The sequence below is a fragment of the Eptesicus fuscus genome, chromosome 10 (genome assembly GCF_027574615.1).
Source record: "Eptesicus fuscus isolate TK198812 chromosome 10, DD_ASM_mEF_20220401, whole genome shotgun sequence".
NCBI classification, from domain to species: Eukaryota; Metazoa; Chordata; class Mammalia; order Chiroptera; family Vespertilionidae; genus Eptesicus; species Eptesicus fuscus.
Window position 1 is genome coordinate 89969385 of NC_072482.1, and position 13671 is coordinate 89983055.

Here is a 13671-nt window from a genome sequence, read left to right on the forward strand (position 1 = left end):
AAATCATTAAAAATATATATTTTTAAAAAAGAGTAGTACCTTCATTTTAAAGAGACATCCTCTATAATATGTCAATGTTTTATAACACATAAATCAATGGCAAATTAACTCTTAAGAATAATAAGCACTAGTCTTAGAGAATCAATGGGTCTCAAATGCTCTTCCTTTACCAGTTTCGGCACTAGCTCCTCTTCAGGATTGCTGTGGATGAGAACAGGCTACATGTGGCCTCTCTGCAGGAGACAGGCCACTCAATGCTGTGACTAAAGTGATGCTGAAAGGTACCTCCCCTCCACCTCTACCTGCTCTCCCCATCCAGTGACCCCCCTACTCTCTTCCAGAGTGACAAGACCCAATCTTTCGAATCAACTTTTTCATTTTTGACTTAATCTTCTATTATGGAGCAAATATTTTCTCAGCAACATAATATATGAAGACAGGTATTATAGGAGCATAAACATTTTAACCTTCTCTTGCTCTAAAGTTAGTGTGATAACAGAGCTACCCTCTCAAGTCAGTTACTTAAGCACAAAGACTGCTGCCCTCCCCCAAATGAGAGGAGCCAGTGAAATTTTACTGTATCCCAGTATTGAGTGCTATCCTTGGGCCATACCCCACCTACCCTCCTCTTTATATTACTTCAACACGCTGAGATTCAAAGATCAATACATTGGATGTACTTACTAATAGGTATAATATTTCACCATACATTTGAGATAATTTTACTGAGAAATATTTATTTCAAATGAATTACTCTAAGCCTAATATTTATAGCAAAATAATGCTCTTGGGCTGTCTTTCAGATGAAAATGTTTTTAACTGTTAATGCTAGTAGACACCACTGTCTTGGTTACAGTCTGTTTATTAATTGCTTTTTGCTAATATTGGTAAAATGGCCAAGCCTCGGTGTTATTTTCCTTTACAAAATGGACAGCACAAGAGGCAAACTCATAAAGACTTCTTTTTAAATTCCATAACTTATTTTATATACAAAATAGTAGAGTTAATATTTTAAAGATGATTCCTAACACTGTGCCAAATAGTGTAACAAAATTAACTGTAAAAAATTAAAATTTTTCTAAATTTTAAATTACAACTGTATATCATTCCAGAGCTAGTTTATTTTCCATCCCTGAACTATGCATCTTAAATTTCATGAAGAAAGTCAGTGAAAATATAGATAGACTTAGCCAACATTTATTCTATAGCAAACTTCACTACAACACCTACAGTATGTTAATCATGTCTAGTGGGACATTCTCTGATGCTCAGAAACTAGCAGAGCTGTTAGCAGATGCTTACATGAAATCTATATCACCTCAGCCCACAGTTGAAAGGATTATAATATCTAAAATACAAATGTTTATCCTTAGAATTTGCAATTTTAAGTGGAAACCTATGAAGTAAATTAATATTATGTGTTGCTTTGGGAGTTTTTATTTTTCTCCGTGTATGTGTGCATGAATACAGAAAATTTTTCCTAATACCCATTTATATTTGTTTTCAGAGACCTTGGAGGTACTCTTACCAAAGGAAAGGAAGAGACACTGGGAAGGCTAACACAAAGCTTATGAGAAGTTGGCATTATTCTGGGTGAAGGAGATGGGAGTGATGAACAAAACAGACCTAGTCCCTGTTCCAGGGAAGCTAAGAGTCCCGTGGGGCTCCCACTGTAGACAGATAATGAACAAGAAAGTAGAGAAGACACTGTACACCAGATGGGATATGTGCGAGAAACATAACCTAAAATATAATGATCGTTCAAAACTATGTGGAAATACCACTAAAATCTTCAAAAGTGTTTCTCAATGCTAGTAAATTTGATCAGCCCTATATAGACATAGTAATGTTCTAAATCCATGTGAATATATAAAATACTTTAATAATAATATATAACTTGAGAATAATACTAAACCAAAATTCTCAGAAAAGTTCTCATTCCTGTGACTGACTATACATCCTGTTTTATAAAGAAAACGTCAGCCTAGCCAGGGTGGCTTAGTGGTTGAGTGTCAGCCTATGAACCAGGAGGTCATGGTATGATTCCTGGTCAGGGCACATGCCTGGGTTGAGGGCTCAATCCCCAGAGGGGAGAGGGGCATGCAGGAGGCAACTGATCAATGATTCTCTCTCACGTTGATGTTTCTCTCTCTCTCTCTCTCCCTCTCTGAAATCAATAAACATTAAAAAAAGAAGAAAATTTCAGTTTGACTGATCCTAAGATTATTTTTTTTTAGTTCTTCTCTGTGAGGTTACCTCCTACATATAAATGATGCCCACTGGACCAGTAAAGTCCAAAATATTGAACATTATCAGCAAATACTCTATTTCATAACAAATTGAAAATATTCTCTGTAGAAAGACAAATACTATGTGATTTCACATATATGTGGAATGTAAGGAACAAACTAAATGAACAAACAAAACAGAAACAGACTCATAGATACAGAGAACAGACTCATGGTTGCCAGATGTATAGGGGGATGGGGGACTGGGTGAAAAACGTAAAGGGATTGAGAAATACTAACTGGTAGTTACAGAACAGTCCTGGGGGAGGTAAGGTAAAGTGTAGAAAATATAGTCAATACTATTGTAATAACTATGCTACCAGGTGGGTACTTGAAATATCAGGGGACCACTTTACAAGTGTATGATTATCTAACCACTATACTGTACACCTAAAACTAATACAAAATAATACTGAATGTAAACAGTAATGGAGAAATAAAATTTAAACTTAATAATAAACAAATAAACAAAAAGAAGATGTTTTTAAAGTAAAGGAGGCCTTTCCATGCAAGTTTATTTTATATTAAAAAGATGAAACGTTCGTAAGAGAGTGCTGCTTTGATGGAAAGTAATTGTGAGCAAGGCCAATCCGTACCTATCGCATAGGCCTAAGCACTAGGAAGGGTGAAAACAGATGCCGTCAGGCATCCCATACCTTCTTGAGCTTCTCTATCATTTCTTCAATGAGGATGTCTCCATTCTGGGAAACTTTGCTCTCCATCTGAGTCAGCCATTCGCAAAGCTCCTTGTTCTTCTCACTGAAGACTGCCCATTCATTCAGTCTCTCGCTGACCTGCTGCCGCCGTAGGGAGAGCTGGAAAGTTGAAAATGAGCGAAAACGCAAAAGGATGGTTAGAGTGGAGCTCGTACCCAGAGGGAAACAGCCAGCAAACTCTGGGCGGATTGATATGAACAATAGTGCGAGTCTCCTTAGGTGCTGCTCCCCGAGGCTCAGTCCTGGGAACACTGCTCTTAAATACAAGTGGGAGACCTGAACCCTGTCCTTTCCTCCTGGGGAGACACGGGCACAGTCACGTGTTACAGGTGCTGACACTCCAACTTCACATGACAGCTGGATAGAATTCTATCATGTGGATAGAATACAGGATAGTGCACTTTTATTAAAAGAGCAGAAGTTTTTAGTAAAACCTAAAACAAAGAGCAGTGAATTTACCTGGGGTGAATTCCGGTAGGAATGGAAAAGACTAAGAAAACACAGGTTGCAAGTTTTGGAGACAAATGTCACCGATGTTAAGCTACTCCAGACAGCGCCGAGGAGAAGACTACACTCCCTGCTCCCTGCTCCCCTTTCCTCTAGAACTCGGACAGCACCGTGCACAGTATCCAGGACCCCTATGATTTTGAATTTTCTGGTGAATGTGACTTTTCCTTTTTCATTCAGAGAGCCAAGAGTGCAGCTGATGGTTCTGGTTCAGTGATGTCCAAGCTGAAACTATATTTTCCGAATTGGAACTTCTCAATGCAACCATTTCGCAAGAAAAAAAGTAGACACGCTTGCCCTTGAGACTTAAGATTAATAGGTCTTGCTATGTGTAGCTTCCTCTTCTCCCAAATCTTGGCCATGGACAAGAGTGAGTTCTAGGGCTTTTCTCAACCACATCTGCAGGAAACATGACTGCATCGGAGAAAAATAGTATCTATTTCTTTGAGAGGAAGGTAGTACTATCCACATTCAAGAGATAGGAATGGAGGTTAGATGCAGTTGAGGCATTTATTTATACTCAGTATGAGGTAGAAGCAGCAAAGCCTGAGTCTTTGATACAGACTGTAATATAACATTATGATCAAATGTCCGGGCACAGCTGAGATTCAAAACAGTCTTCATCATTTACTACTGAATTGATCAGGGCAAAGCTAATCATCTTCTCTTAAGCCTTATTTTTTTTTTTCATTTGTAAATTTATCTTAAAATTAGTTCCAAAACTCTTTCAACAGATATTTATTGCCTATGAGTATGGTGATTACCAGAGGGAAATGGGGGTGAGAGGAGGTAGAAGAGGGTAAAGGGGAGATAAATGGTGATGGAAGGAGACTGGACTTGGGGTCTTGAACACACAATACAATATATAGATGCTGTATAATAGAATTGTACACCTGGAACCTATATAATTTTATTGATCAATGTCACCCCAATAAATTCAATAAAAATGTTTATTGTTTGCAGTAAACCAGTGTCTACTATGTACCAAGCATTTTCCTATATACTGGAATACAGTCGGCTCATAATAGAATACAAACAATAAAATAATTTAAGAAAATGACCAGTAAATACTAAAGACTTAACAAAAACTGGTCATTAATATACTACACCCACTGTATATGACTCTAGGGCATCATTTGAGTTTTTCATTTTTTTCTCCTTGACATTCATGCATTCTATATTTCCACCAAGCAGCTAGAATACAGATATATCTCTAGTGTTGATCAACACCGGAAGTGTGGCTTTCATTGCCTTACGTAGAGCAAGGGCTGGGAGAGAAACAGGTAGTCTCCAACTAAGTTGCACTTCTGGTTACAAATTGGCGCCAGAAGTTTTTCAAAAGATTTAATTCCTAATGGGGGACAGCGTTTTCTTTGTGGTTTGTAAAACTAATATTTAAGCTGCATGATAAGGGAACGCTAACATCTCTTTCTTTGGGTTCAGTTGAAACCCTCCAATTTACCAGCTTAGCATTTCCATTTTCTCAAGGGCATAAACATACTGCTTTTGCCAACAGCTGACGAGCACTGGCTAAAACCTCCAGAGTGAGGCAGCTGAACAGGAAACACATCCTCCTCTACTTCAAATATTTTTACCATGACAATGTGAGAAACACCGAGCTATTACAATGAGGATATATTTATGCCTCAACTAGAATCACACACAGATCTACAAACCCAAACAGGAATAAAAGCAAGCGTGACCTATGGCTGCACAGTCACAGCCAAGCATCTGGGGAGCCTGTTTGAAAACAGGACACTTTTCTATAGGAACTCTCCTCTGCCGAGTCTACTTACGGCGCATCTTCTGCATCCTCACCCGAGTCCTGGTTACTGCCCCCTGCTCATCGGCAGCTTCCATTGGAACCTGCACAGACTCCCTGCTCTTGGCAGAGCAGTAGTGCTGTGTTTAAAACCTGTCTGTGACTTTGAAAATGAGACCTAGACACAAGCTCACTTCCTTTTGTGGTTTTATACTTGATAGAACGTCTCCGGAAACACTACGTCAAGTCCTAGTAGCTAATCTACTAGTATATTCCTCCTTACACTTCTATCCTGGCGGCACCTTCGGCCCGACCATGAGTAAACTCTCACTGATTGAGGTAATTGTTTTAGATTGAAGTAATGTGAGATAAGTATGCTTTAGCTTCGTGCCTTAAGATACTCGATATAGAAAGTTTCTAGAAACACTATCTATTCAACCTGCTGCTTCTTTTTTTAAGTTTTAGTCCACTCCCAGGTGCAAGTATTAATCTTGTCATGGCAACAACAGTTTTCAAAATGTATTTCCAAACAGCCTGCTGTCTGTATACAGGGCGGGGCAAAAGGAGGTTTAGAGTGGTTTGTGTGGGAAATAATACAATAATTAATAAATAATAATACAAGAATAAGCTCTGTTTCATGTACTCACAACTGTAAACCGACTTTAGCTCCACGCTGGATAAGCCAGGTGAGCAATTTTACAACTTTTTCCTTTTTACTTCTTCCAGCTTGAGATATAATTGACATATAACATCATGTACGTTTAAGGTGTAGTGTGATGATATTTGATAGATGGGTATAAAGAGAAATGACTATCAAAAGGTTAGTTTGCAGCTCTGTCACCTCCCTTAATTACCTTTTTTTTCGTGTGTGGTGAGAACATTTAAGATCTCTCTGAGCAACTTTCAAGTACATAATACAGTTTTGTGACTGTATGATATACTGTGTTATAATAGTCACTGCTGTGTACTTTAGGGCCCTAGAACTCATTCATTTTACAACTGGAAATTCATACCTTTTATATCTTATTGTATTTTTTAAATATATATTTTTTATTGATTTCAGAGAGGAAGGGAGATGGAGAGAGAGACAGAAACACCAATGATGAGAAAGAATCACTGATTGGCTGCCTCTTGCAAGCCCCCTACTGGGGATCTAGCCCGTAACCCTGGCATGTGCCCTTGACCAGAATCGAATCTGGGATCCTTTAGTCCGCAGGCCAACATTCTATCCACTGAGCCAAACCAGCTAGGTCTCTTATGGTATTTTTACACAGTATATTTCCTTAAAGCAAAAAGTGTTAGATAATCATAACCTTCTTAACTTCCAATATATTCAGAAACCTTGTCATTATTTTATATTTAGAGGAAAGCAAACATAAAGACATAAAATAAATGTTTGAAAGTCTTGTCTAAATTATAAGCATATGAACACTTAGCTGTTCTACACACTGGAAATAAAAAGAAATAGTCTTTGTCCTCCAGAACTTCATAATCTTGCAATCAAGTCATAACCATTAAAAAAAAGAAAAGCTCTGGCCAGTTTAGCTCAGTGGTTAGATTGTCAGCTTGCAGACCAAAAGGTCTCAGGTTCGATTCCCTGTCAAGGGCACATACCTTGGTTAGAGGTTCAATCCCTGGCCCCAACGGCGTGAGCAGGGGAAAACTAGTCAATCTCTCTCTCTCTCTCTCCTGCTCCTCTCTCCCTTCCACTCTCTCTAAAACAGAAGAAGAAGAAGAGAACAGTACACTGACCATGATGGCACAGACCAGAAAATGTGGGAGTTCAGTGTCATCTCTCTGAAAACTTTACAGACATCAATCAGCCAGAGAAATGGATCTAGTCCAAATCATTATACATAATGTACTGAAAAGTACTGAGTCAGCAAGTAGTGCTAGATGTTGCTGAATTTCAAGAAAAACAAATAACATAAAAGTAACTAAACAGTGTTGTGATCATTTTTCATTATTTGTACCCACCAAAGTAGCTTTCATTTATGTGACATACCATGATAAATCTTTACATTAAAAAATATGTAATGAGCCGAAACCGGTTTGGCTCAGTGGATAGAGCGTCGGCCTGCAGACTCAAGGGTCCCAGGTTTGATTCCTGTCAAGGGCATGTACCTTGGTTGCGGGCACATCCCCAGTAGGGGGTGTGCAAGAGGCAGCTGATCGATGTTTCTCTCTCATTGATGTTTCTAACTCTCTATCCCTCTCTCTTCCGCTCTGTAAAAAATCAATAAAATATATTTTTTAAAAAAGTAATGTATTGATTTTGGATTAAAAAATTCAGATAATAATAAAACATGTGATTGACATTATCACACTCCAGGTAAATTTCTCACTGTCTTCACTGAGAATATGAAGCCCTGTGGAAAGTGGCTAATTAATTTTTAACTCAAAACATTAGCACATTTATGAAAATCATCTCTTATGTTTCTCCTTTTTAAAAGTATAGCATGCATTCTTAGGAAACTTTTCACACCTTTACCAAGTGCGCTCCAGAATTTTCCTCTTGCTCATGGCCTGAGAAATGTCTGGGTTTTAATCTAAACATACAGAGGGAAATTGACCTACCAACAGATTTCTTGTTGATGTTAAATGAATTAAGAGGCTATAAGCCTCTTGAACTCTGTTTTCATGTTTTCTGAAGCATGAAGAGAAGCATTGCTAACGCTGGGGGAAGTGGAAGGGAGAGAAGAGATCTCTATTGGAGCATAGCTGGCCTGAAAGGGGAGGCGCAGCAGGCTCCTTCTCAAGTGTCTCTTCCTCATCCTCCACACCTGCTTCTCGCCTGGTAGGGCCCCTGCTCCACTCCTCGGCCTCTTTTAAGCTGCCACCGTGTCCAGCACATCTGCTCGCACCCTCTACACCAAGCATGTCAAACTCACGGCTGGCGGGCCGCATGCCTCACCTCCACTCCCCATCTCAGTTCACGATGTATCCTCTTCAAGAGGCATTTTCTTCATTCTCCGCAATCCACATTGCCCTCAATTTGCTTTCATCTTTATATGTTGTTTTATCTTTTTTTTATACCCAGTTTTTCTTTCACTGTATAGATCCTTCTGACTGATTTCAGTCTCTGCTCAATTATAAACTTGATACTAGCAGCATCTACTATAGCTTGTGAAATTCACAACGATTATAGTGACTGGTTGATGGGACAAATATGCATCACAGCCTATTACGTGCCAGGTAAGACAACCAGGTACAGGAAGGAGCATGGAAGACATGGTCCCTGCTTCCTGGAGGGTGTGGTCTCAAGACTCAAGGTCAGGGCCTGTTCTTCACTTGAGGGCCTTTAGTCAATGTTATTCCTTTTGCCCCGCATGCCTTCTTGTTACCTTTCCACCAATCCTTCCCTTTCGTTTCCAAATCGAAACTCAATCTGGGGACTCTTTCAAGGTATTGCACACATAGAAGGCAATTATGATTTGAATTATTAAAAATAACCACGATAAATGGGCAGTAACAATGTGCCATGGACAGAACCAGCCCCGCAGTATTATCTAAGCCCGCACTGAAAACAATGGTTTTCACACGTTGAAAGTAAGAAACAGACCACCAATATCTACCTAGCAAAACCACAACCATGAACCACAGAACTGTGTTTCCTCTTAAAAATATTATGCCAGCCAGTAAAAGAGAGAGCAAAATCCAGTTTAAATGAATGCATCTCACATGCAAATGGTAAGACCTAATTTGCCTTCATCTAAAATATTTTTTATTAGTTATTGTGTTATGGCCAAACTTAGTCCTGGTGAGCAAGGAGCCCTTCCCCAACTGTCAACCACATAGGTTTCAACTGTACAACTCAACAAAACATCGTCTGCACACTGCATCCTGCGTCCATGGCCCAAAGTTCATCTGAAATATATCTGTATAACAGATTTCTCCCTGTGCCTACTATAAGTTATGAGACCCGTCCAAATGTGGGCCACGCTACTTGACATTTCAGATCATGGCCCTGTATTCCACCTCCCTGAGCTAGTGCGGAGTCTAGAACTCCTCTCACCTGGCGGCACAGTTCTTCCCACTGCCTCTGCAGAAGCTCCCCACGCTCGTTCAGCATGGAGACGTCCTCAGCGCTGATGTAGGCACAGAGGGTGTCCTTCAGTAACGTCAGCTGGGCCAAGTCATCTGTCCAGCTCCCCACTGCAGTTTCCAATTCCTAGATTAAAGGCAAACAGACAGGCAAACTTGAATACTCATGGACATCCATCCTCAACAATTTCTGAAGTATATTCGCAATCCCTTCTTGATACAATTACCTTTCCACCCCACTCTCTGTTTGAACATCTAACTTGGTGTCTAGTTATTTTCTTCTGCATGATTTGATCATTTTCCAACTTCTGATAAAATATCTGGTTGCCTACAGAATCTTTCCACCATCTACTCATTGTTTCACTGATTGTTTTTGATCGTCTTTTCTAAGTTGAAGAGTTGAAGTTGCATTACCTCATTGACCTTCTTGACTTTTAAACTGACTTCATAAACTCCTAGCCCATCCATTTTTCTTGTTCTGAGTTACTGATCATATTAATAAAATATATTTTTAAAAAACTCAAGCTGTTAGATTGAACTTTCATGTTCAAACATTCTGTGATATAGAGTTATAAGGCAAAAGTTGAGAAGGTCTAGTGATAATTTTACTCAAATTAAAATAATGGGCTGAATGGTTTTTTTGCAGGATTAGAGATTTCTTTAAGTAACTTGTCCAAACACATATCTTCTGATTTTGGGGAGAGCCGATTTAAGAAAAAAAATCATAAAAAAATACTTGAATAGGTTGACATTAGTTTTTGCAATGTTTGAACAGATTTTGCAATTTGCATAACTAATACTTTTTGCCGGCTCTTGATGATCTTAGATTTCAGCTAATTTAATATACAAATAGAGTATTTCACATGGCTTTTCCCCTCTCTTTTTGTCTCTTCACATCGCAGACAAGTTTCCAAAGGCAAAGGCAATTAACGGCACTGCCAGAGGCTAACGTCCTGGGCAATTTAAGCAAATGAAGTTTCAGCCTGAATTTTCTAGGTAATTGTCTTGCTCTGCTGCTAAGGGTGGTTTGGGGGAAGAGTAGAAGGGAGCTGGACCAAAGTGCATCCTTTTAATCTCCAAACTTAATAGCAGGGCATGTTTGTAAGTGTCGTGTATTTTGGGAGATGAGATCCCATGGTAACAGGATTTGGCTGAAAGATCAATTCATCCAGGTATATTAAATATGCAGCATTCCTGTTTATAATCATAGACATATTAAGTTGCCATGCCAATGCAAAGGCTTTCCTCTTTTTACAACAGTTTTTAACCCCCAACACAAACATCAGATTTATGGTATTTAGATTAAAAACGTAACAACAGCCCAGCTGGTATGGCTCAGTGGTTGAGCATCGACCTATGAACCAGGAGGTCACAGTTCAATTCCCGGTCGGGGCACATGCCAGGGTTGCCACCTTGATCCCCAGTGGAGAGGTATGCAGGAGGCAGCTGGTTAATAATTCTCTCTCATCATTAATGTTTCTATCTCCCTCTCCCTTCCTCTCTGAAATCAATAAAAACATGTTTAAAAAATAAATAAGTAAAATAAAATAAATTAAAAAGTAACACCACCACCAGAAACCAACTCTTCCAGACTCCCAGACTCGAGTCCATTTGGTAAAAATAAAGCCTTTGGACTGAGGCAACCTTGATATTTACTAACTTTGAAAAGCTATTAAACTTCTAGAAGTCTCAGTTTTCACACCTGTAGTAGTGAAATAAAAGGTTGTTCTCATGAGCTGAGCTCATGACATACAGTCACTGGCACAGGGAAGGAGCTAATAAATGCCCATACCTGGTTATTGAAGGTTTCTTCAGTCATGTTCCATGCATTTACATTCACAGTTTAACACAAACTCTTTTAAATCTTTGCATACTTGTGCATTCATACCTCGTGATTTTATTTCACTCACCATCCATGATGTAAAGCACACTTACTACCTTCTACTTTTCCTAAGTCTGACTCTCTCAAGTTTCAAAGAATAGCCTTAATTTTAATATCAGAGAAAAATTCTTATATGCACACATTTTATGATTTCTAGACTTCTTTTTTGTTGTTGTTAATCCTCACCCGAGAATATTTTTCCATTGGATTTTAGACAGAGTGGAAGGAAAGGGGAGAGACAGAGAGAAACATCAATGTGAGAGAGACACATCGATTGGTTGCCTCCTGCATGTGCCCCGACCAGGGCCAGGGATTGAGCCTGCAACTGAGGCACTTGCCCTTACCCAGAATCGAACCTGCGACCCTTCAGTCCACAGGACGATGCTGATTTCTAGACTTCTTTAATAATTAATCTTTCTTAAATGCTTACCTTCTTAGCCAAAGTGAAGCAGAGAACTGATTAAAATCCAAATTACTTAAGTATGGGTGAAGTTTTAAACAGAATTACTCTAGTGTAGTGATTTGCAAATGGCACGAAACACAAGGATGTGTATAATTTGGGGAACAGAACATTTTGAGAGGTAGTTTTGATTTGACCTGCATGTGGCTCAGCAGAGAACTGCTGTTCGGGCATTACCCTTGGCTACCCAGGTGTGCACGGAAGGCATCCTTCAGCCGCTGTGTCATGTTGGTCTCAGTGAGCCACTGGTCTGCATTAGCCACTGATTTGCTTCCAAGTGCGCTTTGAGGTGTCAATCATAACCTGTAAGTAGGGGGGCCCTGAGTGACTGGAGGACTGTGTCCCAGGCAGTGACTGAGGTCAGCTATTTGCAGTTGCTGTTCCTTACAGTAGAGTCTGCACGGCAGCGTGTGCTCCTCCAGGGCCACTGTCTGCAGGATCCCCAAGCTGCCCAGCCCTGCTTTCCCTCCTGCAAACTAGACTCTTCTGCCAGAATGCCTCTCCGTGTGGCTGCCTTAAAGAGATCACTTCTGTTGCAATATACCCGGATCTTGCATCTACATGCAGACGCCATAGGAGTGTGACCTGGTTATGCTTTCAAAGGCATCATTACAGCAGAAGCACACAGGTAGGTAACAGGTAAAGCTCAGACCAGCCCGGCTGGTGTGGCTCAGTGGTTGAGCATCGACCTATGAACCAGGAGGTCATGGTTCGATTCCCAGACAAGGCACATGCCCAGACTGCAGGCTAGATCCCCAGTGTGGGGGGCATGCAGGAGGCAGCCGATCAATGATTCTCTCTCATCATTGATGTTTCTCCCTCTTTCTTCCTCTCTGAAATAAATAAAAAATTATTCCAAACAAACCAACCAAAAAGCTGAACCCGGTCATTCACCTTGCAGCGCATCTGCTCCGCAATGAGCTCTTCGTGGTGATCCGGCAGAGGCTGGGAAAGCTTCTTTTTGAAAGTGCGCAGTTTCTCCAGAGACTCAGCTATTCCACTCTCACATTTCTCCCAGTCCTAAAATGGGAGGAGAAAGAAATTCTCTGTATTCTTTTGTAGGTAACTGGAAGAAAAATACCCTCTGAATTCTCATACATCAATTATTACCTGATTTTTTTTTACCAGACACATGTATTTCTTTTGTAATAAAAAAGTAAAAGAAAGAAAATACAAAAATCATAGAGACTTGATTCTTTACAGCACCCTACCTACAGAGGAACTCTTATCTGCTGTCTCAGTGCCAATGCAAATTAAATTCAACTAAACAAATCCCCTTAATTTTGTCTAATACCCCCATTCCTGGCTTCCCCTTCCCACACAGCCCTCCCCAGGGATCCCTCCCCACAACTCAAGTTACTGAGTTACAAAGAAAAACAACTAGAGTTGTTTTTAATAATTCGTGTGGTGCCAAATCACGTTGCATTTTTCTTTACATTATCTCTTCCATCATTACCTGTCCTTCTTTGTCTGGGTAATTTCTATGTTCTCTCCCAGTGCCTTATTTTTAACACAGCAACCCAGAGGTGCTATTTACCGAAACTGTCTTCTTTAAGAAGTGTTGACTAGAGTTCTCCCATCCTCAAAATGTCTTTTGGTTTCTAACTGACCTGAGAATTTGGCTCACGATTCTGATTTCACTTTTAAATTCCTTTAGGGAATTTCCTAGGATGTGTCACCACATTCCCTCTTCCTAGTCACCAGGAACAAACAAGCAAGCAAACAGTTGGATCTTGGTCAGATTTGCTCTAATTTCCCTTATTAAAATGCCTCTGTGTTCCTAGGCCACACTGAGTTCATCAATGCTAAGCAGAGTGAGTAGACAGAAAGATCCTCTTTCTACTTAAATCGAACAGCATTCTCAACTAAGTCATCACCCATTTTGAAACCTATCAATCCACAGTCAATAAACATTCATTGATCTAAAAGGGAAAAGATCAAGTCCTTATTTATCATAACAAAATTAAGAGTGATGGTAAAGTAGGTGACCATGCAGAACATAGAATTAGAAT

At 39.8% G+C, this 13671-nt stretch overlaps 1 protein-coding gene across 1 annotated transcript in view; it reads right to left on the reverse strand.

The window, feature by feature from the left end:
* SYNE1 (spectrin repeat containing nuclear envelope protein 1) overlaps positions 1-13671 on the reverse strand; it is a 375752-nt gene that overhangs the window by 49888 nt on the left and 312193 nt on the right. The window contains exons 125-127 of the mRNA XM_054722584.1: positions 12554-12679; positions 9289-9444; positions 2945-3103 (exon numbers count right to left, since the gene is read on the reverse strand). Of these exons, the coding sequence (XP_054578559.1) occupies positions 2945-3103; positions 9289-9444; positions 12554-12679 (441 nt within the window). The remainder of the gene's footprint in view (positions 1-2944; positions 3104-9288; positions 9445-12553; positions 12680-13671) is intronic.